At 39.9% G+C, this 25236-nt stretch overlaps 1 protein-coding gene across 3 annotated transcripts in view; it reads left to right on the top strand.

Moving 5' to 3' along the window:
* The window catches only part of MCF2L2 (MCF.2 cell line derived transforming sequence-like 2), a 245936-nt gene that overhangs the window by 39160 nt on the left and 181540 nt on the right, over positions 1-25236 (top strand). For 2 of the 3 annotated variants that reach the window (XM_036850441.1, XM_036850442.1), the window contains exons 2-3: positions 3421-3504; positions 13472-13586. In XM_036850441.1, coding sequence (XP_036706336.1) covers positions 3421-3504; positions 13472-13586 — 199 coding nt within the window. Of the gene's footprint in view, positions 1-3408; positions 3505-13471; positions 13587-25236 lie in introns of those variants that run through there. The other variant, XM_036850443.1, reaches the window with a different exon arrangement.

Below are 25236 nucleotides of genomic sequence, written 5' to 3'. Positions count from 1 at the left end.
GGATGTGCTGGGCTGTACTCCATCACCTAGGAGACCTTTGTGGATACTTCCTGCAGTTTTAGAACTGTGGGTCCAGGGTAACATATAATTACAGAGATAGAAAAGGGACAAGTTTTTCCCAGATCTATTTGTAACTTTGCCAAGGATAGAAATTGTGTTGAAATTCAAATACTGCTTCGCTTTGCCTTGTGTGGGTTACAAAGAGACAAGTTTCTCCCTAATCTACACGCATCAAAAATAGGAAGCAGGAAGCCTCCACACAGGACCGAGGGACCTGCAGGGTGCAGCAGGTACCACCACCTCAGTGGGTCATCACTGGCCATGCCCAACTGTTCCTGGAGAAGGAAAAGCCCTTTTACACGTGTGGGTGCTGAGGCTCAGCATGTTCTTGCTGTGGTTGCCCAGCTAGAAATTGGCAGAAACAGCTCTTGGCATGTAGGGCTGAGGCAGCTTCCTTCCCACTGCAGGGGGAGGTGTTCCTTTAGACTGGAGAGCTCCTACACTCCCCTCCCTACCCCATCTCAACAGGAGTGGGTAGCAGGGCCTGCCAGCAGCAAGGGCTGGTCTGTGTGTTTCCTCTGGTACAGAGCATAACTGAGGCTGAACTGCGCATGGCCCACAGGTGTCAGGCATCACTAAAAGCTGGGTGTGTCTGAGGTCATCTCCATGCACTGGGTCAGTGCTGAGTCTGAGAAACCCTCATGCTCTGTTGCAGCCGGACAGGTTGGGTCATGAGGTTCCTTCACTGGGAAGTCTTCAAGGATAACCATGTCACTCCCTGGCTGGGGGCCAGGCTGTCTCAGCAAAATCTGGGCCAAAGGCAAACCAGCTCATTTCTATTCTTGGAAAAACGAATCGTAGATTTTAGTTCTGTTCCTTTGGTAACCACAGGAGGCAGGTGAAAATGTCTCTGTTGGAAGGCTGGACAATCCTCCACAGATTCCCAAGATGAGAGACACTAGTCAACGTCTTGGGTGGTAGAAGCCAACGCTCCTCAAGGCCAGGGGTCTAGAAACTCCATCACGTTTGCCCTCTTAGAGTCAAGTGATCCAGGGCTGACCCAGGCTCCACACTTAAATTATTGTGTGACCACAGGCAAGGTCACAATCTCTCCGTTTCTTCATTTAAAAAATAAGATGGGGGGGGCTTCCCTGGTGGCGCAGTGGTTGAGAGTCTGCCTGCCAATGCAGGGGACACGGGTTCGAGCACTGGTCTGGGAGGATCCCACATGCCGCGGAGCAGCTGGATCCGTGAGCCACAACTGCTGAGCCTGCGCGTCTGGAGCCGGTGCTCCGCAGCGGGAGAGGCCGCGATGGTGAGAGGCCCGCGCACCGCGATGGGGAGTGGCCCCCGCTTGCCGCAGTTGGAGAAGGCCCTCGCACAGAAACGAAGACCCAACACAGCTAAAATAAATAAATAAATAAATTTATAAAAAAAAAAAAAAAAAAAAGATGGGACCGTGGAGGGGGATGGTTAGCTTAACTCACTTCTGTTGTTTCTTTCAGATCTTACCTCTTTAATTTAAAATGTTTACTTTAAAGCACATCTCAGATATTGAGGTACAATGACAATAAATTGCATCTTATGATATTGGTTTTTCTTTGGGGTCATTGTCCCTTAATAAACCAGCTGTATTTTGAGTATGGAAAAATAATAAACCAGCTGTATTTTTGAGTATGCCACTTTCCCAGACCACTGGGAGATTGTGTTCTGAAAAACTCTTCAGTTACGTAACTCCTGTTTATGCTTAAACTTTCTATTTTCTTATCCATTTGTAATTTAAATTTTATTATGGAAAATTTGAAACATATGCAAAAGAATTTTATAATGAACTACCAAGGACCCATCAACGAGTTTCAACAATTATCCGCATTTTGTCAATCTGGTTTCATCTCCCCCAACCCCCGCCCGCCATTTCCTGCTCCCTGTATGTTTTTGGCAGAAGGGGATTCTGGAATATTTTTAAGCAGATCTCAGACTTCATATCTTTTTACTGTTAGAGGCTTTACTTTGTGTATCTAACAGAGAAGGCCCTTCTTTTTTCGTAAAATATAACTACAGTGTCATCATTGTATACAGGCAGGTTGTAAGAGGCAACACCTGTAGCAGTGATTCGGGGGTCTTTGAATTTGTAGTGAATTCACAGTGGAAAGTCCTTTCCTCCAGAAAAAGTGGTAGAATTCACTGAAAAGCGGCTTGGGGTTTGAGTGGCACTTGCCCCCCCCCCCCCCTTAGGAGACTTTCAGAAAGCAAATATAGGCAAGGTCTTTCCAGAGTGATGAATGTAACTAGCGTTTACTTAGCACCTACTATGTACATCTCCGTATGCATCGTCTCCTGCAACCTTTACACCAAAGCTAAGAAGTGGAAACCAAGGCTCTGGGAGGAGCTTCCCAAATATTACTTTCTGATTGATCAATATTAGAATGTCACATTAACCTGGCTCCATGCCAAAACAATAGGTGATACCTGTTTCACATCAGCATACAAGGCTATTTGGTTTGTGCCTTAATCCAACCTGATGTTTAACTGCTGTAGAAACAATAACTAGTTCATTTTTTGAGGTTCCTTGGCAAATCGTTAAATGAGGATAATAATACTGTAGGCAGAGAGAGCATGAAAATGCCTTCCCCTTTCCAGCCCAGGCTAAGAGATGCCACTCAGTCTTCTTCCCCTCTCTCTAGTACCCTTTCCCCAAATGGATAGAATGCAAATCTTAGTGCTTATAAATCACTCGTTGTGGTTAGAGGACATTTGTAGGTTTGTGCTTGAAAGGTTTGAATTTTTGCTTTGGGAACCTGTAACCTTTTATTCAGTAAGGAGCATCTTTATTTAGCAAAATGGAGTGTGCTTCGTTAAACATGTTTGGCAGTGGGAAGAGGCTCCTTGAAGTATTCTGGAAGGGGAAAAAAAGGAATGGAGGTGACTAAGAGAAAGACAAAAAGGAAGAAAGTGAGGGAAGGAATAAAAACAAAAGAACCTTCATAAGCCCCAGATTGATTTTCTGACCCAGTTTGAGACGAACTCTGGTAACTTACATTGTTTGTGTTTAAAATGTCCTTCTGCAGACCCAAAGGAATGGGCAGATCCCTAAGCACTTCCCTTGGTAATGAGACCATCCCAGCAGGTTTACTGTGAAGCTACTGAAGCTTAAGCTTCAGGGCCTCTTCCTTGCACTGACCCCTCCCAGAACCTTGGGAGAGGCACTAGAAATGTCCCGTGCTCATGTGTATAAGTGTCAAACCACACAAAACCCAGATCCATCCCTGCTTCAGGAATTGAGTTCTCAAGAGAATAATGTGCCCATAACCATATCTTGGTAAGTTCCAGACTTCCCTAGTAGTGGAACTTCCCTTTCTTCCTTTAAATTCTCTTTATAATTTGCAAGGATTTAACCTAATTTGTGTTTCATTTGTGCAGATGAAATTATGCAGCAGGAAATCAGGCCCTTGTTGGCAGTGGATATAATTGAACAACTTCACAGACAATTTGCCATTCTTTCAGGTAAGGGGCAAATTCATTTGCATTTCTAGATTTTGTTGGGAGGTCTTGCTGGGAGGGCCCAGCCTCTTGAACTTGATTAACATTACGCTCAAGTCTCAGTCATCCCTTAAGCCTCACCCAGGACTAGAATGAGCTGAGGATTATTGAGCGGGAGGAGGGTGGCATCTCATAGATGTTACTTCTTTTGCTGTTGGGTGAAATTTGATCTTTCCCAAGGGAGTACATTTCTTTGAGGTTGTAAAGAACAGAGCTGAAAAGATTTTGAGGAAGGAAAAAGAAATAACTACTGACATAGCTGTCACCATGATGTTCTTCCAATATTCTTGTTGGATGTTCCACCAAGATCCAACCTTAAGAGAGTCTTGGTTTTCAGGGCTCATGAACAGTGCTGAGGTTATTTGTTCTCTGACAGATTTGTCTTTTACTCTTAGCTCTTACGGATCTAATTTTAATACATTGATTTCCATTAAGCATTTGATTGGGAATAAAGAGAGGCTAATATGAATCAAAGGCTAGAAATTTTCTGAGCCTAGGCACAACCCTGAAAAGTTGCCATTACTAGAATACTATTCTTTTTTATTCCCTTAGCCCAGGGTGACATGACTTTAATTACTGAAACTGGAGGTATAGACCAAACCCTAAATTATAGTTAGACCTTTCTTGGAAGCATGGGGTAGTGAGAGTAGATGTCCTCAGCACATATCACAGAGGAATAAGATGGCAAGTCACTCTCTCCTTTTACATCTGTTATGAAAAAAGCAACAAAGTCATCTTAGTTGTATCACAGAGAGAATGTGTAGTTGGTATGAATTTTACTCTACCATATGGGATGTAAAAAAAGTCACATTTCTTTACTTTCTCTAAATCTTATTTAGTCTGCCTCAAACTCCTCATACTACTGAGTTTGAGAGAAATGCAATTTCCATTATTAGGATACCTCTCCCCATCTCAGAGTTATATCCTAGGTGGGGGCATCTTACACAATGCAGAACATTCTGGGGAATTCTCTGGTCTTTCCTTCACATTGGTCATTGCTCATTGCTCAGATAGTCACTGAAAGCTCCGTAAATACGGGGTTCTCATTTAAAAAATTTCTGCCTGTATTGCTAATGCTTAGAACAGAGACCGGAACATAATACATGCTGAGGTTGAAATTATCCAAGTCCTCCTGCTTTGTCCTGTGAGGCTCCCCACATCCCCAGTCTAGGCACCACTGTCTTGACCCTGGTGGGAGTGTCTAGCCAGCCTCCTGCAGGTGAAGTGTCATAGCTTCCCACAGTGAGCCTAGGATAGTGCACAACAAAAGGCAGCATGGAAAACTGTCTCTGGGTTTCTGGCAACTGCTGCTATGGCCCTATGTCACAGAAGGCCCAAGGCCGGCATGCATTAAGGTCTGGAATGGATGATGGGGTGGGTGGGGTGGATTCCTATAGTCTTACACCAAAACTCTAATGCCTCAACTCAGAACATGATTCTGGCATATAAGATCGCCCAGTGACTCATCTGGGGGCGGAATCCACTGACTGATTGATACATTTAAATATCCAAAGTTATCTCTTTGAGTAATATTGAGGCATTTCTTTCTATGCTTATTTCTTAGAGGCAGTATAGTGAAAATCATAAACTGGTGCCAGGCAGCCCTATGTATGGGTTTAGATTCTGCTATTGACTAGCTGTATCGTGTTGGGTAATTTACTTGTCTAAGCTTCACTTTCCTCACTTGTGTAATGAATGGGATCATCATAATTTTGAGGATTAAAGACATAATGTATGAAAAATGCTTAGTATTGCAACTGCCAACTAAATGTTTGCTCTTTTTTCCTGATATATTTTAATCCATAAAAATGTTTATTTTAGGGTTATATTACCAAAAATAATTTTCAGTATGACAGCATTTTTATAAGGGACCAAAACCATACAGTGAATATCGTGTATAATGCCACAATTAAGTCAGGAATAGAGACAGTTGTCACTCTTTAATGCAGAACATAGAACTGAAAACTCACACTGGACCAAGAGGACACCTCTGCTTTAGGAAAGGCAGTTTGTGGCAAAGACAGTCCTTTCATTCCTGAGCTTCTTTTGTCAGCTTGTTGCCTCAAGTTTGACCTTCTTATGAGAGAGAAGCATGGATTAGCTGTGATAGCATTTGCAACACTACAGGTCAGGAATATTATCAGTAGCCATGGGGTTCTCCGAGTCAGCGCTTTTTTGCAATCAGCAGTCCTGCTTTTCATCTTTAACTGTCCCTCTTCACCTGGCAGAGGCAGCAAACGTCAGCAACAAGGCTATCGTGGGGGCCTGTGTAGTTGTAGTTGTAAAACAGAAATCTCTGCAATTAGGTCTTTTCCCATGGCTGTGGCAGTTCAGCTGTGGCATCTGCTCTGGGTCACAGCAGTTTTCCTTGTCCTGATTCAGACAAGCAGGGTGAAGATGTTCCAGCTGCAGACTTTTCTATAGATTCCACTGAGATCTGGAGAGAGCCAGAGGCCCCATCAACCAGGCATGCTGGGAAAGAGAGGATGGAACCTTTTTCTCAGTGAGGCCCCAGGTACCTGGCCTGCTGTGTTTTGTGAGTGTGCTCCCCTGGCTGGTGGAAGAGCAGGGCTCATTGCATGATGCCTGACCCAGATTTGTGACCCGATGGTTTGAAGCCTCTGGATGGCGAGGCCAGTGAGCAGGGCCATCAGCAGGAATTGGATAGTGACCAGGGCTAGGGTATCTGGTGGCTCTGACCTTGGAAGACAACTTGCATGTTCCCAATGAACTTGGGATATTTCTAAGTTCATGGCTTAGCTAGGAAACAAGAGAATATAATCAGGTTAGTGTGATGAAAACACTCTAGGCTTTGGACTCAGACCATCTAGGTTCATATTTCAACACAATTAGTAGGTTGCTCTGAACAGGGTTTCTCATCTGTAAAGTGGGTTGTTTTAAGGATAGTGCTTAGCATAGTATCTGGCTACAAGAGAACTTAGCCTATAGGACACGTTTGTTTGTTTTTTAAAGTCTATAACAAGAGGTCTGGAGGTAGAAATTCTTGGTATTGATGAGTGGCTCAACAACATTTAGGCTGGCATCTTAGTGATTCTCTTGATGTTTCTCTTGTTTTTAAAGTCTTGACCCCAAGATGGTTACTACAGCGCCAGACATCAAGTCTGTGTCCAAAGCAGGAAGAAGGAAAAGGAGCAGTGATGGTTTCTTCTGTTCCTTTTGCCAAGAGAGCAGTAACTTTCCTAGAAGTTCTTGGTAGACTTCTGCTTATGTCTCATTCCAGAACTATGTGATGTAGCCATTCCTAGCAGCAAGGGAGTCTGAGAAGGCAAACATTTAGCTTTTTAACCACCACAGTAGAAGGTGGTCAGGGAAGAGGGAGGTTGGGAATAAATTAGCCATTTACCAGTGTCTGCCATAATGCCTTTCCTTTAATTATGAGGAATTATCCTTTTATTTTTCTTTTAATGGTTATTTTCCCTCTTGGAATTACTGCCTGAATTTCTCTCTCTTTCTGTCTCTCTCTCTGTCTCTGACTCTGTTTCTCTCAACACCTTTAATCCTTTTAGAAATAATTAATAATGAAGGCATGAAGTACTCTTAGGCTTGTGGAGTCCGACATCTGCCAGCATTTGCACAACAGTGGAGCCCAGGTTTGGTAGAGGTGGAGTTCCTGGGGGCAAGTGGGAAGTTCTCACCTGAAACAATGGAGAATGTCAAACCAAGGAAGTGAGCAGAGTTAAAACTGGTATCTAAGTCAGAGATGACAGACTTGAGCTCACCTCCTCTCATGAAAACACCAAAATCACAGCTATCGACAACCATCAACAAAAAAGACTGGAACCTGCTAAGTCAGGGGTGGAGCTAGTAACTTGGCACCTGGGAAATGAGAACCACTGCTAGAAGGTCTAGAGCAGTGCTGTGTAATAGAAATATAATGTGACCCACATATGTACTTTAAAATTTTGTGGTAACCATATTAAAAAGGCAAAAAGGAACACAGGAAATTAATTTTATTTATTTATTTAATTTTTTTGAGCATTAAACATTTATTTAATGTTTTCAAAATTATTTAATTATATTAGGAAAGAATAAGTAGGATAAAGAGGCAGATGTGGGATTATAGAATGCATCATTATATGCACATATAATGAAAAATTACTGGACATATATAACATATACCCAAGCACTAGCAGAAGTTATCTATAGCCAGTTTATATTGTTCCGTACTCATTTCCATATTTAGTTTTCCAAACAATAATAATTTGAATCCCTTTTAAAATAATAGCAGGAGGAAGCACTCTCTGAAGGCTTACACACTTCAATAATGTGGTTTTTAGGTTAGGCCGATGTCAGTTACAACAAATTCCCAGCCCCCTGACTCACGATTCTTTTATTTATTTATCTTTTTTAGGAAATCAATTTTAATAATTTTATTTGACCCAGTATAGCTAAAATATTGTTCCAACATATGATCAGTATTCAAAATTATTAATGAGGTATTTTACTTTTTTGTACTAAGTCTTAGAAATCTGTTGATAGTTTGTATTTTCCACTTACAGCACACCTCAGTTTGGACTGGTCACATGTCAAGGGCTCAGCAGGCACATGTGTCTAGTGGCTATTGTATTGGGCACTGCAGGCTACAGAAATGATTCTCAATCACGTTGGACCAAAGGCCTCTTTTTTTTTTTATAAATTTATTTATTTATTTTTGGCTGCGTTGGGTCTTCGTTGCCGTGTGCAGGCTTTCTCTAGCTGCGGCGAGCGGGGGCTACTCTTTGTTGCAGTGCGCAGGCTTCTCATTGCGGTAGCTTCTTTTGTTGCGGAGCATGGGCTCTAGGCGCGCGGGCTTCAGTAGTTGTGGCACATGGGCTTCAGTAGTTGTGGCTCGTGGGCTCTAGAGCACAGGCTCAGTAGTTGTTGCGCACGGGCTTAGTTGCTCTGTGGCATGTGGTATCTTCCTGGACCAGGGCTTGAACCTGTGTCCCCTGCATTGGCAGGCGGATTCTTAACCACTGCACCACCAGGGAAGTCCCAAATGCCTCTTTTTTTTATAACAAATAATTTGTATTGCCCCTCACCATCCTGAAATGAAATGTATAGATACTGTAGTAATCTGCATTAGTTAGGGTGGGATAAAGAGCTATAACAAATAGACTCCGAAGTGTATGTATAGTGGCTCAAACGAACACAGTAGGAATTTAGTTCTTACTCTTGAAACAGTCCAGCATATATGTTCAGCATGTATATATGGTCAGCAGACAACTTTTCTTCACGTTCATGAATGAAGCCTCCTTTCACTTTGTGACTCTTACTGATATTATCCATTTTGTGTCTTTCTTATTATCTACATCCAGGAAGATAATACAGGGAAGATAAAGACAGGGAAAGACAGCATACCACTTCTTAAAAGCCTCGGCTCAGTAAGAGTACGCACCACATTCCATTGACTTGAACCCAGCTCTGTCATGTGGATACACTTAACTGCAAAGGAAGCTGGGAAATGTAGTTTAGCTGTGTGCCCAGAGGGTGAACAGCCACCCCCTACTTATTTATGCATATACTTAAAAAAATTTAAAAATTAAATGTAAAAGAGAGTTGTAATGTGAAGGAGAAAGAAAAGGAAACAATAGTAAAATAATATGTATTTCAGTATGTATTTCCAGCTATTCTAGAAAAAATAATGAAGTAGTCAGGTGCTTGCCCCTGTACATGGAGTCACCATGAATGTAGCAGGTGCAAATGCTGGGATGTGGTATGGGTGACCAGACATCCTGAGTGGCCTTAACTGTAGTAGTTTTCTAAAATTGTAAACAATTGTTGACAAAGTTCTGAACAAGGTGGTAAAGTATCTTCTGTCAATTTATGGGGTTGTTGCAATTTCTGGAAAATTCAGTATATATTGAAACCCTTTAAAAATATTTTATGATTTGTGACAGCATGGGTGGACCTATGCTATGGGAAATAAGTCAGACAGAGAAAGACAAATACTTTATGATCTTACCTAGAGGTGGAACCTAAAAGCTGAGCTCATAGGAACAGAGGACATGTTGGTGGTTATCAAAGGTGGGTGTGGAGTGGGGAAAATGGGTAAAGGTGGTTAAAAGGTACAAACTTCCAGATAGAAAATAAATAAGTTCTGGGGATATAATGTATAGCGTGGTGACTATAGTTAATAATACTGTATATTTGAAAATTGCCAAGAGGGTAGATCTTAAAAGTTTTCACCACAAGAAAAAAATGTGTAACTATGTGAGATGATGGATGTTAACTGAAATCAATTTTGTACACCTTAGACCAATACAGTGTTGTATGTCAATTATATCTCAATAAAACTGGAAAAATATTTTTAAACACTTTATGATTGTATGTAAAACAAAGAGTCTAGGATCAGATATATAAATGTATTTTTTAATATACTGAGTTTCTGGTAAGACATTCGGAAATCAAACAAGATGTGGGACAATTCTTTATTACATAGGTCAGATTATTTAGTATCCCAGGCCCTGAGATTTCCCAGGTGCCTCCCAGTGAGTGGTGCTCCCATTTTCCCTGGCTAAAGTCAGTTCTTTTGGGGAAGAGAAAGGGAAAATAGACACTGGGAGGCAAATAGCAGTAACCACTTCACTCTCTCTCCCACTGTTGCTCTTCACCATCTTCCTATAGGATTTCCCAATGTTCCAAATTCTCCTCTAAATGATGCAAGTCTTTATGCCAGCCAACACCCAGATCCTTATGGGAATGGTCTTATGTATCCCAAGCACTTGCTAGTGCTTTCTGCAGTAAAGCTAGCATTTAAGGTATAGGTAGAAATAATACCAGGAGGCGTGATGTTTATTTTATTAAGTCACCATTGTACAATACTTAGTTCCAAGGAGTCTGGTTTTCTTTACCTTCCTTGAACAGGGCTTCTTTGCACAATCTTTCTTCCTTTTGCATTTCCACGTTTCCTCGCAAGGTGGCACTGAATGCCTTGTTGTGGATGGAGGCTCAGCTTCTTTTCCTTGGTGCTTCTGTCTCTAAGACTAGCAGACTAAAGTTCAACAGCACGTGGTGTCCCCCGTTAACCTTAGGCCTCTCTGGTGCTCAGTATCAGTATGAACCAAGATACGAGAAAACTCTACCCATCTTTCTCCATTTAGGCATGAATACCTTTCATTATAGTTAATGAAAAGGTTAAATCATGAAATGGTATAATCATATCCTTATAAATATTTTACAGTGTTTTGGTTCCTTGAAATATTTTAGCCATTCTCTTGGCAAATATTGTTTGTACAATTAGTACAGTGTTATAATGCATCTAAATTTAGCCTTACCCGAGACGTAACTTTTCTTAATTCACATTTCTCTGAAGCTTCCTATGATTGTAAAACTAGAAAGAGGAAGAATATTTATTAGTTGAAAACTGATAGTATCCTGATCTAAATTGTTTTCAGTCAACATAACGAGGTGACTCAATCTTGTCAAACAACTAATCTGCAGGTATCTTTTTTTTTAATTTAAAATAAGTATACAGGATTAATAAAGAGGCATTTCCTGGAGAAGAATGACTGGTCATCCAGACAAATATCACAGTGATTGGTCTCTGAAAGCCCAAGACTCACATTAACAATACTTATAAGAGACTTGTGTAGAAAAACCACAATGCTGACTTACTCTTTACATGATACAAATACTCGTGTTTGCTCAGTAGCACGTTCTCTCCCTTGAAACAAATTTACATGGAACAGCAGAGTGTAAGCAGAAGATACCAGGTGTGGACCCAGAGCAGCGGAGTGGGTTGGATGATCCTAATGGTGGTGTCATCAGGTAGACTGGCGACATGGCCTGGATTCTCGAGGTTTTGGGCCAGGACCCTCTCTCCTTAGGATAGCTGCCTGCCTTTGCTTCTCTGAGTCTCCCTTTTCCGTAGTTTCTTCATTGATCCCACACCCTCAGTAATCACGCAGTCCTCATTAAACCACACCCTGCACTGATGCCTCTTTCATTAGATGTGTGGAATACGTGTGGTCATTTGTAGTTAACTTCACTTGGGAGCCGTGTTCCACTGAAAGTAGCCCCCCTCCACGGGCATAGCCTGGAAGGTGCTCCCAGCACTTCAGCTCATGTCCCTCTGCCTAGGGTACAAGTGCTCCAAGTTTCTTAGTCCTCGGTGCCTTAGCAGCTCAGTCATTTTTTCACGGCCCTTTTTGGCCAAAAGCAATACCTAACAGTCAAAACAACTTAAGTCTGTATGTCCTGACAACTTAGTAGCCGTTTGAAAAAATAAATACACACAGTTGAAAGAAAAAGTAATATTTAACTTTCATTCTTAGAGAACCACAATTATCTCAAACCTTGGAATCAGTCTAGACATCACCACCTGCATTTCCTGTTCCACATTGATTTTCATACTGCACTTGCTGTATTTTTTAAATTAAAAAAATTTTTTTATTTATTTTTTATTTATTTATTTTTGGCTGCATTGGGTCTTCGTTGCTGCGCTTGGGCTTTCTATAGTTGCGGCGAGCGGGGGCTACTCTTTGTTGCTGTGTGCAGGCTTCTCATTGAGGTGGCTTCTCTTGTTGTGGAGCACAGGCTCTAGGCAACTGGGCTTCAGTAGTTGTGGCACACGGGCTCAGTAGTTGTGGCTCGTGGACTCTAGAGCACAGGCTCAGTCGTTGTGGCGGACAGGCTTAGTTGCTCCGCGGCATGTGGGGTCTTCCCAGACCAGGGCTCGAACCCGTGTCTCCTGCATTGGCAGGCGGATTCTTAACCACTGCGCCACCAGGGAAGCCCTGCACTTGCTTTTTATCCCAGCAGCCACCAAACCCCCAACTTCCCAAAGATGCAATGCCATTCAAAAGAATACTGCACGGTTTGATATTGAAATTCTGAACTACCTCAAGCTAGTAGCAAGCAAGGCATCTGACAGATGCCAATTATTGCTGTTTTCCCCCCCAATTTAAAATGTTCATGGTGGTTTTGTGAGTTCACTGTGGTTCCCTGTTTGGGAACCATGGGGCTGGAACATAGTCATGTGGGTACATCTAGGGGCAAAGAGATTGAGAAATACAGTCTGTTTAATTTAATCTGGTGGCCTCTGCTCCAATGAATTAAATATTTGAATATTAATTTTACACTTTTGTTCTCACAGGGATGTCTTATATTCCCTTGTAAGAGTTACTGAAGGGCAGCTGATTATTGCTTCCTTGCAAGAATAATGACCATAATAATGGTTAACATTTATTGAGCACTTATATAATAATAAACACTCTGCTAAAGTGCTTTTCATATATATTCTCACTTAATCCTCACAGTACCTTTTGAGGTAGGTACAGGTAATATGCCTATGACATAGATACATACGTATATATAAGGAAACTTGTATTTAAGTGTCTTGCTTAAAATCACATAGAGATTAAGTGATAAAGCAGAATTTGAACAAGCCTGTTTGATTTTAGAGCCAACTCTCTCTCTCTTTTTTTTTTTTTTTTTTTGGCCACGCCGCACTGCATGCAGGATCTGAGTTCCCTGACCAGGGAGTGAACCTTTGTCCCCTGCAGTGGAAGTGCAGAGTCCTAACCACCGGACCGCCAGGGAATTCTCTAGAGCCAGCTCTCTTAACCACCATGCTCTTTTACCTTTGATATTTAATAACTACAAAAATAAAGAGCAATATTACGTATTTGTGTTGGCATTATTTACTATTCTACCTATGCTAAAATATTTAAATCAGTGTTATCTTTTATACAGCAGCTATCTTCAAAGGATTCAAAAATTGAATTCTCACAACACCCCTGAGCAAGCATGAAGGAGAGAGACTTGTTCGAAATAGTTCAGTGTCAACCTTCCTGCATTCTGCTCTGAAATAATGTAGACAGAAAAGGGGGTGGCCGATGCACATCTCGATATTAACTGAAGTCCCTTACCTGCAGAGGTGTGATGTGAAACATTTTGCTAACATCTTGACCACCTATTTTTGTTGCAGGAGGCCGAGGGAAAGGTGGTGCCCCCATCATCACTTTTCCAGAGTTTGTGGGGTTCAAACACATCCCAGATGAGGACTTTCTGAATGTCATGACCTACCTCACTAGCATCCCCAGGTGAGCTGAACACAGTGCTCTGCTGCCTTCCTTGTCACTGGCTTTGTCCTGAATTTCCCATGTGGAAGGGCTGGGGTGAGATGGAGTCTTCCCTGAGCAGAGCTCACACTGGCATATAACTCAGCCAGTTTTGCTTATCCGTCAGTCACAGACCAGGGATGTGGAAAGAGACTAGAAAACAAAGTTACACGGGTATCGGTTTTGATTATGGTGTGCACATACGCAGCACTTAATAAACATTGTTGAGTGAATGAAAAATTGATTGAATCACTAATGCTGCTCTTGTTCCTTCAGGTTCATTGCTCTAGATTAAGGTGATTCTGGCTTCCTGGGGCCTGTCGTCTCAGACACCTGGCCGTTGCTCAGGGAGGTCAAGCCATGTTAGGAGTTATTTAATTTATCTCCCTCAAATAAGGAATTCAGGGGTAGACTTTATAGTTGTCATTGTCAGATGGAGAAACTAAGTCACAGAGCAAGGAAACTAAAAGTCCAGGAATAAAAACTGTGCCTAAATGAGACCAAAACTGAGATGTTTTTGGGCATCTGCTACTTCCACCTCTCTGGCCCAGGTCTCACATATTTATGCCACTTAAGTCAATAAATAGCCAGATCTCCAAGGGATGGAATGTGGTACAGAGTTCATATTGGTGACAAACATTTTATAGACATAGATGGAGCTGGGCGTGGGGTCCAAACCCAATTCTCCCGGAAAGCAGACTTGGCCAGGAAAGGCCTTACCCTCCATGGGTCTGTATTGCTTAGGATACTGTCGGTTACTTAACTGCTCTGTGGTTAGGAGTCTGCATAACAGCCAGGGGTGTGCTGTTTTGCTTGCTTTCCATCTGCCTCATATGATTTAGAGGTAAACACCAACTCTGTGATTGAAAGGCCACCTGGAGTCTGATCCCACCTGCAGAGATTAGGAAGTTGATTAGTTTGCTTTAACCAAACCCACTCTTTTTTGGTTTTTTGTTTTTTTTTTTACCCTTCTTACTTCTTCTTCAGAGAAAGCTATGGATTTATTTTTAATGCACTTCTTCAAAATTCAGTACTTACATTTCACCATTTCCCCTGTTCTCCGCCTCTGATCCTGGAATATTGTATGCATTATGCAGACACAGGAGGATTTGGGCTTTGTTGGTTTGAGGGAAGGATGCTGTGTATCTCTGGGTTTTGCTTACATGGTTCTGTCTACAGGAACACCTTTGCCACCCTTCTAGGCCTGGCTAATTCCTGCACAATCATCAGCCCTTAGTCTGATCTCATTTCTTCAAGGAAACTTGCCCTGACCCCAGTTCTGCTCTTACAGACTCTTTATTTCCACAGAACCCTGAGTGTACCCCTTGTATAATGCCACAGTACATGGAAATTATTTCTGCTTCTTCCATTAGACTGTGAACTAGTCAAGAGTAAGGGCCAATGCTTTTTTCCCCCTCTTATTTTCTTTTTTTTAATTCCTAGCCCAGCACATAGTAGGTTCTCAAGAAGTGATGTTGGTGGAATTTCCAGTTCTGATATAATTCATCTCAATCAAAGCGTATTTGTTATAGGGTGAGAAGCGGGACACTGCCAAAGAGAGGGGAACCCCACTCCTCACTCCTGCCTTTTCCTCCCAGGGTTATAGGGAGTTGAACTTTGTCTCCCTCTTTGGCTCAATTGCCTCCGCAAACATTGACCTATCAGTTTAGCAACTTCTGTGAGGAGCAGCAAGGAAGAGGGTGAGCAGGGAGGTGGGTAACGGGTGGAAGTGCCTTCTCCCCATTCTCATTATATTTGTTGTAAACTCACTGTCTAATTTTACTGAGTCCCCGTATGCAGTCATGTGCTAAATGAAAAGTGTCATTTTCATCTTGTCCTTGCAGCCTTTTCTGAGTCATGCTGAGGACTGGACATTGAGTGCCATGTGACCCAGTGTAGAGAGAAGCATCGAGGGGTAGAAACCCTATCTCACAGGCCAAAAAGATGAGAAAAATCAAGACGTTACTGTTTAGGCCTGTTTTCCCTTTTCTGCTCTTGTGAACTCGGGAGTATTTTCCTTTCCTAGAATGCAGTTTGTCTCTTGAGAAAGAGTATTTGTCTGACCAGTTATTGCTCTTTCTTCTTCCTGGCATTTGCTTCTATTTGCTCACTGCCCCACCCCTTGTTACTTTCAACATAAAACAGAGACAATGGGTAAGAAGGTCTGAAAGGAGAATTTGACCTGAACTTTGCTTCCCAGTTTCCATTTCAGTTTCCAAAGAATGAAACCACTCCTGTTCCTTTTATGATTCCTATTCATCACAATTTGCATCTTCCTAAATGTTACAGTGGTTACCAGGCACCAGAGCTTTTCCCAGATCGCACAATATTTTATAGGCAGGTGGAATGACCTACAACAACAAGGAAGAATTGACGCACTAGAAGAGGAGAATGGCAGGATACTCAGGGCAGGGAAAGGAAAGCTCGATGCCTGAAATGAATAAGGATCTCTCATTGTGGCTGGGTTGGGTGAGTGCAGTAAGGCTTCCCACAGTAGCTCATTTTTTATCAGATCTTTGCTGAGTGCCATCAGTGTGTAGGGAGCTAGGTTAGGTGCCATAAAGGACCAAAAAGACCATAAGACAATATCTTGGATCTCAAGAGATTCATCACAGGACTCTGTTGTCATGATATTTTGTGAAATATGCAAAGAAAGTGCTATAGGAGCTCAGAAGAGAGAAAAGTCACCTCAGACAGGAAAAAACAAGGAAAGCTTCAAGAATGAAGTGGGCTTAAAGGATGGATAAGATTTCCACAGGTAAATCAGAGAGGGACATTTCAGAGAGAGAGAGAGAACAGGATGGTGTTTAAGAGCTTTGGACACAGGCCAAACTGGATTGAAATCCAGATTCTATGCTCCCCAGCTGTGTCTGGAGCAAATGACTTGGCTTCTATTTCCAGCCCCCACTCCACTGCTGGATTTTGAAGTTTTAAATAGAGTTTGTTCGGGGAATTACAGACTATCCAGGTTGCCCAGAGCAGAGTGAAAATCCTTTTCAGATAGTAGTGAGAAATGAGAGCTGGATAGACAGTGGGGAACAGACTGGGCAAGGCGTTTTCCACCAAGTTAAGGAGTTTACGCACAGTGAGCAGGGCCAGGCCATTGGAGGTTCTGAGGAGGAAAGTGGCAACCAGATGAATTTGGTGGTGGTGTGCAGGATGGATCACAGGTAGTGGGGGAAAGGGGGCAGGGAGACCAGTTAAGGGCTTCCGCCCTGGGATAGGTGCAAAGTGAAGAGGGAGTGAGCTGCCTGATGGCAGGAGGACTGGACAGAAGGGGATGGGCAGGAAAGACAGGCACTGAGGACTGGTGGTTGTGAGGGAAGAGGGAGAGTGAGGAACTAATGATGATCCTCAGCTTTAGGAATTGTATTCACAGTCAGATCTTCTTGCTTTTACATGTCTGGGCACATGGAATTGAGGTCTCCTTTGAAAGCTGTCTCCAGTGGCTACAGATTGTAGCTGAGTGGTTTGAAAAGGCATTAGTGAAATATTCTGAGCCACAGAGATGGCCAACTATTTTTAAATCACAGTTGTTTTTCAAAAAATCAGTATTTGTATAACTAAGCATGCATTTTTTAAAAAAATTTATTTATTTATTTTTAGCCGTGTTGGTACCTGTGGGAGGGCTTTCTCTAGTTGTGGCGAGCGGGGGCCGCTCTTCATCGCGGTGCACGGGCCTCTCACTATCGCGGCCTCTCCTGTTGCGGAGCACAGGCTCCAGACGCGCAGGCTCAGTAGTTGTGGCTCACGAGCCCAGTTGCTCCACGGCATGTGGGATCTTCCCAGACCAGGGATCGAACCCGTGTGCCCTGCACTGGCAGGCAGATTCTCAACCACTGCGCCACCAGGGAAGCCCTAAGCATGCATTTTTATTACCCTATTCCTGTATGCAGTTTCTTTGTTTTACTCATAGTTCTGAGTTCATTACCTGAGAGGGATTGGAGAAAGTACTTGTATTAGATGGTAACAAGAACTATATTTCATAACTGTGAATTTTATGATTATTTACTATTTCTGAAGGTCTTTTTCTATAATGAATCTGTCCAGAGGCCTATTTAAGTTTGAAGAATTCTTCCATGTCCATTTTCCTCCCATAAAGCCTGATGAAGAGTCTTTGAGAAGAGTTGTACCTCTTTTACAATACACTGTCTGATAGAATGCTGTCAGGCATTTCTACTTTAGGAAGAGAGAAGGAGGACATTGTTATTATTTGGCCTGTGAATTATAATGAGACTTGCTCCTTTGTATTGAAAGACTGAATGGGATTATAGCAACCTGGCAGCTTTAGAAACCAGCCTCGCCAGAGAAGTGAGTTCGATCTGGGCCTTTTACTATTATGAAGACAGTGGAAAAGGCCCTGTTTTTAAGTGGCTTTGAATAGTATTAATAGGAAAGGTGCTGCTTTGATTGAGTAGTTAGGATAAGGTATGTTATTTCCTGGACTGGCTATGGAATTGCTCCCCCAAATCAGGAAAATGGAATCATTCATTTGACTTCTAAGGATAGAGGTTCAGAGTAGGGAGTCTTATTGGGCTGCTGTCTTGCCCAAGGTGGATGGATTTGCTTCACAGCTCTCAGGAAGGATACCTTCGGAGACCAGACCTTAGGCACCCAACTGAGGCTCAAAATTAGAGAGCACCCCATGGATTTATTATGAATAAATGGTGACAGTGGCAAGTAAGTCTTATATACCAGGAGAATTTGAATGGACTATATTAGAAGCCAGAAAAAAATTTAATATGCCCGATTCCTGGTCTTTGCTATGTAAGAGCCAGGGGGTCTGACATTGTTTCTCCCCAGTAGAATGACCTAGTGTGTATGTAACAGTTTTTCTTTGTTCATTTGTTTAAGTGATTGTTTTAGAATACCCATGCTATATCCTGCCTTTGTGCCATCTATCCTGTACAGAGAAGAGCTCACTTTCCCTTTTCTGATAATTCAGGTTTCTTTAGACATTCAAAACACAGCCTCTTGCTTGAATTTAACAGTGCTAATGATTGTAAATATCTGGAATTTGTTCTTACTCAGTGGTATTATCAATTACAAACAAGATAATTGCTCTAGTTCTGTGGAAAATGCCATTGGTATTTTGATAGGGATTGTACTGAATCTGTAGATTGCCTTGGGTAGTATGGTCATTTTAACAATACTAATTCTTCTAATCCATGAACATGGTATATATTTCCATTTGTTTGTGTCATCTTCAATTTCTTTCATCAGTGTCATATCAATAGTTTTCTGAGTACAGGCCTTTTACCTCCTTAGTTAGATTTATTCCTAGGTATTTTATTCTTTTGGATGCAATTGTAAATGAGATTGTCATCTTAATTTCTATTTCTGATGGTTTGTGTTAGTGTATAGAAATGCGACAGATTTCTGTATACTAATTTCGTATCCTGCAACTTTACTGAATTCATTGATGAACCCTAGTAGTTTTCTGGTGGTATCTTTAGATTTTCTGTGTATAGTATCATGTCATCTGCAAACAGTGAGAGTTTTACTTTTTCCTTTCCAATTTTTATTCCTTTAATTTTTTTTTCTTGTTTGATTGCTGGGGCTAGGACTTCCAATATTATGTTGAATAAAAGTGGCAAGAGTGGGCATCCTTATCTTGTTCCTGATCTTAGAAGGAAATGCTTTCAGCTTTTTACCATTGAGTATGATGTTAGCTCTGGCTTTATTTATTTTTTTATATTTACTTTTTAAATTAAGTGTAGGTGATTTACAATGTTGTGTTAGTTTCAGGTGTACAGCAAAGTGATTCAGTTATACATGTATATATCTATTCTTTTTCAGATTCTTTTCCCTCATAGGTTATTACAAAATATTGAGTATAGTTCTCTGTGCTATACAATAAACTCTTGTTGGTTATCTATTTTATATATAGTAGTGTGTTCATGTTAATCCCAAACTCCTAATTTATCCCTCCCCCCCCTTTCCCCTTTGGTAACCATAAGTTTGTTTTCTATGTCTGTGGGTCTATTCCTGTTTTGTAAACGAGTTCATTTGTATCATTTTTTTAGATTCCACATATAAGTGATATAATATGATATTTGTCTTTCTCTGTCTGACTTACATCACTTAGTATGATAATCTCTAGGTCCATCCATGTAACTGCAAATGGCATTATTTCATTCTTTTTCATGGCTGAGTAATATTCCATTGTATATATATATACCACATCTTCTTTATTCATTCATCTGTTGATGGAAATTTAGGTTGGTTCCATGTCTTGGCTATTGTAAATAGTGCTGTAATGAACATTGGGGTGCATGTATCCTTTTGAATTAGAGTTTTGTCTGGATATATGCCCAGGAGTGGGATTGCAGGATCATATGGTAACTCTATTTTTAGTTAGCTGTGGGCTTTATTATGTTGAAGTGTGTTCCCTCTGTACCCACTTTGTTGAGAGTTTTTTTTATCATAAATGGATGTTGAATTTTGTCAAAAGCTTTTTCTGCATCTATTGAGATGATCATATGATTTTCCTTCTTTAATTTGTTAACGTGGTGTATCACATTGATTGACTTCTGGATATTGAATCATCCTTGTATCCATGGGGTAAATCCCACTTGAACATGGTGTATGATCCTTTTAATGTGTTGTTGAATTTGGTTTGCTAATTTTTTGTTGATGATTTTTGCGTCTATGTTCATCAGTGATATTAGCCTGTAGTTTTCTTTTTTGGTGATATCTCTGTGTGGTTTTGGTATCAGGGTGATGCTGGCCTCATAGAATGAGTTAGGAAGTATTCCTTCCTCTGCAGTTTTTTGGAATGGTTTGAGAAGGATAGGTGTTAACTCTTCTTTAAATGTTTGGTAGAATTCACCTGTGAAATGATCTGGTCCTGGACTTTGTTGTTTTGGGAGTTTTTCTTATTACTGATTCAGTTTTTTTACTGGTAATTCATCTGTTCATACTTTCTATTCTTCATTGTTCAGTCTTGGAAGACTGTACAGTTCTAGGAATTTGTCCATTTCTTCTAGGTTGTCCATTTTATTGGCATATAATTGTTTATGGTAATCTCTTATGATAATTTGTATTTCTGTGGTATCTGTTGTAACTTATTTTTCATTTCTGATTTTATTAATTTAGACTATCTCTTTTTTTCTTGATGAGTCTGGCTAAAGGTTCATCAATTTTGTTTAGACCAAATAATTCTAAAATTGGTATGGAAACACAACAGATCCCGAATAGCCAAAACAATCTTAAGAAAGAAGAACAAAGCTGGAGGGCTCACACTCCCTGATTTCACACTATACTACAAAGCTACAGTAATCAAAACAGTATGGCAGTGGCGCAAAAACAGATACATACATCAGTGGAACAGAACAGAGAGCCCAGAAATGAATCCACAGTCATATGGGCAATTAATTTATGACAAACAGACAAGAATATACAATGGAGAAAAGACAGCTTCTTGAACAAGTGGTGTTAGGAAAACTGGATAGCTATATGCAAAAGAATCAAGCTAGACTACTCTCTCACACACATGCACAAAATAAATTCAAAATGGATTAAAGACTTAAATGTAAGACCTGAAACCATAAATCTCCTAGAAGAAAACATAGACTGTATGCTCTTTGACATAGTCTTTGTAGATTTTTTTGGATATGTCTCCATAGACAAGGAAAACAAAAGCAAAAATAAACAACTGGGACTACATCAAAGTAAAAAGCTTTTGCACAGCAAAGGAAACTATCAATAAAACAAAAAGGCCACCTACTGAATGGAAGAAGATATTTGCAAATGATATATGATATATATATGGTATATATAATGATAATGATATAATGATATAACAGATATATCTGATATTCTCCAGAATATACAAAAAATTCATATAATTCAACATCAAAAAACAAACAACCTAGTTAAAAAATGGGCAGAGGATCTGAATAGATATTTTTCCAGGGAAGATAAGCAGATGGCCAACAGGCACATGAAAAGATGCTCAACATCACTACTCATCAGAGCAATGCAAATCAAAACCACAATGAGATATCACCTCACACCTGTCAGAATGGCTATTAACAAAAATACAAAAAAATAACAAGTGTTGGTGAGGATGTGGAGAAAAGATTTTTATTTTATTTTTTATATCTAAGTATACTTGATTTACAATGTTGTGTTAGTTCCTGGTGTACAGTAAAGTGATTCAATGTTGTAGCTCTGCTGTTGAGCTATTACAGCAGAGTTCAGTAATTGAGGCAGAGACCATATGGCCTGCAAAGCCTAAAATATTTACTCTGGTTCTTTACAGAAAAAGTATGATGACTTTTAAGCTAGAATATTCTGACTGATAATACTTGGTGCACATTATTACTAAATTTAATGCAGTTGGGCTTCCCTGGTGGCACAGTGGTTAAGAATCTGCCTGCCAATGCAGGGGACATGGGTTTGAGCCCTGGTCCAGGAAGATCCCACATGCTGTGGAGCAACTAAACCCGTGTGCCACAACTACTGAGCCTGTGCTCTAGAGCCCATGAGCCACAACTACTGAGCCCGTGTGCCACAACTACTGAAACCCACGCGCCTAGAACTCATGCTCCACAACAAGAGAAGCCACTGCAATGAGAAGCCTGTGCACCACAACGAAGAGTAGCCCTTGCTCGCCGCAACCAGAGAAAAGCCCATATGCAGCAACGAAGACCCAATGCAGCCAAAAATAAAAAATAAATAAAATAAAATAAATTAATTAAAAAAAATTTAATGCAATGTTTATTGTCCCACTTAAGTTGTAAAGATTATTCATTCAGAAAGTTATTTGTGCTAATGCCTAGAGTCCTTTAATGTTTAATATTGTGGACTAACTCTGAATCCTCCTTCCCTATCATTTTCAGGCTTCCTTTAAATAGTAAGTAATAAATAGTAAAAAGTCATGTAATAATTAGTAAATAAGTAAATAGTATAAATAATAAAATAAAATAAATAGTAGACAATATGGTCATCCCTTGGTATAAACAGGGGATTGGTTCCAAGACCCTTGAGGATACCAAAATTTGCCTGTGCTCAAATCCCTTATACAGAATGGCACAGTACAGTCGTCCCTCTGTATCCACAGATGTGGAACCTGCATATATGGAGGGCCAGTTGTACTTGTTGATTTACTACTGTGCGTTTACATCTTTCTTTACTCTCATCCTTCAAGTTCTTCTACCTATATTCCAATTTCTTTCCATTACTAAGGTTTATAATGTATTTTACATCTTACTATAAATGTTTTTTTCTTTGATTATAGGTTGATCCTAAATAATAGAAATCAGTAGAATGAATTTATATATGTAATATAATTGGTCGTCTAGAGTGAAAGATGTAATCCTAAGTCACTAAACCTGTGTCACTCAAAGGAGAATGCTATAAATGTTAAGGTAAAATAGGTTCTGTTTTCTCATACTCCATGGGTTGCTCAAAATCATGCCACAATTTAATTCATTTCAGACTCAGACAATGACTTTTTATATACCTTTTCCCCTAGCATTTCTAATTGCCTTTCTTTTTTTTCTCTTGTTTATAGACTGGCATATATCTATTGCATTATTTATATCTTACGGATTCTTTATCATAGAATTTGTCTAATGCATACATTAGACAAATTCTTTTGAGCCTCTCTGAGCTACTCTTATAATTCAAGGTGGTTGCTGTGTAAATCTACAGGCTGTCAACCTGGGATTGCTTTTTATTCTGTCTCTGGGAAGGTCATTCTTTCTTTTTGGGATTTCATTTTCATTAAAAAAACTTTCAAATTATTTCTTTTTTAGAAAAGGTGTATGGTAAGTGAATCTTACAAGATCTTGAATGTCAGAAAATGGCTCACTTTGACCTCACACTTGACTGACAGTCTGTCTGAATATGGAATTTTTTATGTAAAATAACATTCATCCATTGATTTCTAGCATTCAGTGTTACTCATAAAAGGTTGATCCTTGTAACAAGTATCTGAGTCTTCATAGGTAAGCTGCTTCTTTCTCCCCATAGGAAACTTTTGGGGTTTTTTCTTTACGTTTTGCAGGTTTGAAATTTCAAACTTTTTCTTTCATTCTGCTGGGCCTCTGAACAGAAGATTCAAGTCTCTCTTAGGCTTAGAATTTTTTTTTCTGTCATTTCTTTGCTTATTTCTTTCCTACAACTCTGTTTTCTGCTTCTGGAACTCAAATTAGAGGGACATTGCATCTTCTGAATCTCTCTTCTGTGTCTTTAACTTCCTTTTGTATTTGTCATCTCTTTATCACTTTACATTTTAATATATGTATATACTGTATATATCATATACAATACATATATATATATAAATTGTCTGTTCATGTCTTTGCTCTTTTTTCCCATTGAGTTTTCTATCTTTATTTTCCTGTCACTTTTAAGAATTCTTTATGGATTAAGGATATTAGCCCTTTATCTGTGATGTATGTTCTATATATTTTCTCTCAGTTTTTCATTTGTCCTTTAACTCTGCTTAGGATATTTTTTGCCATGTGAAATTTTTATGTCATCAAATATATCAGTGTTTCTTTTATTGCATCTGGATTTTGAGTCATTGTCAGAAAACTTTCGTATACCTGGGTTATAGAGGAATTCACCCAAGCTTTCTTGTAATACAGTATGATTTCACTTTTTACAGTTAGCCCTGATACAGTTGGTGTTTATTTCTGTGTGTGGTATGAAGTGTAGATCTAAGTTTATCTTTTCCCAAATGGCTATTCAGTTATCCTAACACCATTAATTTTAAAAGCTCATCTTCACTTCAGTAATTTGAGAGCTAATTGGTCTGCCTATTCATAAGTGAGTAATATTCTATTTTAATTATGAGGAGTTAAATATGTTTAATATCTTCTAGGATTAATTCCCCCTCCCCTCCCAGGTCCTTAAGCTTTACTTACTTTTTTTCATGTTTTCCTACTATTCTTTCTTGTTTTCTTTCTATGTCTATCTCCATTTAAAAAAAAAAAAGAAAAAAAAACTTGTTGGTCTTTTCATTGAGACTGTTAAGTTTATAAATTTACTCAGGAAAAAGTGACATATTTATGATGTTAAAATCATGCTATCAAGAACAAGAAAAGTCTTTCCATTTGTTAAAATCTACTTTTGTGTCTTTTAGGAGTGTTTAAAATTTTCCTGACATAGTTTTGTATATTTATTGTTAAGTTTATTCCTAAATATTTTATGTTTGTTGCTATTGTCAATGGGATAGCTCTACCATCATATCCATTAACTGGTAATTTTATTTGGTACTGAATTAGGTTTAGGTATCATTGTCATACTTGCTTCATAAATAGCATTTTGAAGTTTTCTTTCAGTTTTTAGGCTTGGAAACTATTTTTGTGGCATTGGGGCTTTATACAGTCATTGATGATTTGAATTCCCCTCTGAAATTCTCCTGTGAATCTGGGCCTTGATAACTTTATTTCCTCTATGGACATTGGTCTGTTTAAGCTTTACATTTCTAATGAGATCAATTGTGGTAAACTGTATTTTCCTAGGAAATTACCTATTTTTGTCTTGGTTTTTAAGTTTATTTGCATAGAGGTATGCAAAGTAATTTTCCTAAAACAAATTTTCTTGTGTTTCAGTGGTTATTTTCCCTTTGCTATTTCTTAGTTTGTTTATCTGTGCTTTGTCCTTTTTTCCCCCC

This window comes from Balaenoptera musculus, chromosome 4 (assembly GCF_009873245.2).
Source record: "Balaenoptera musculus isolate JJ_BM4_2016_0621 chromosome 4, mBalMus1.pri.v3, whole genome shotgun sequence".
Lineage (NCBI taxonomy): Eukaryota > Metazoa > Chordata > Mammalia > Artiodactyla > Balaenopteridae > Balaenoptera > Balaenoptera musculus.
Note: the sequence above shows the minus strand (reverse complement) of the source record. Positions and strands in the feature narration are given on the sequence as shown.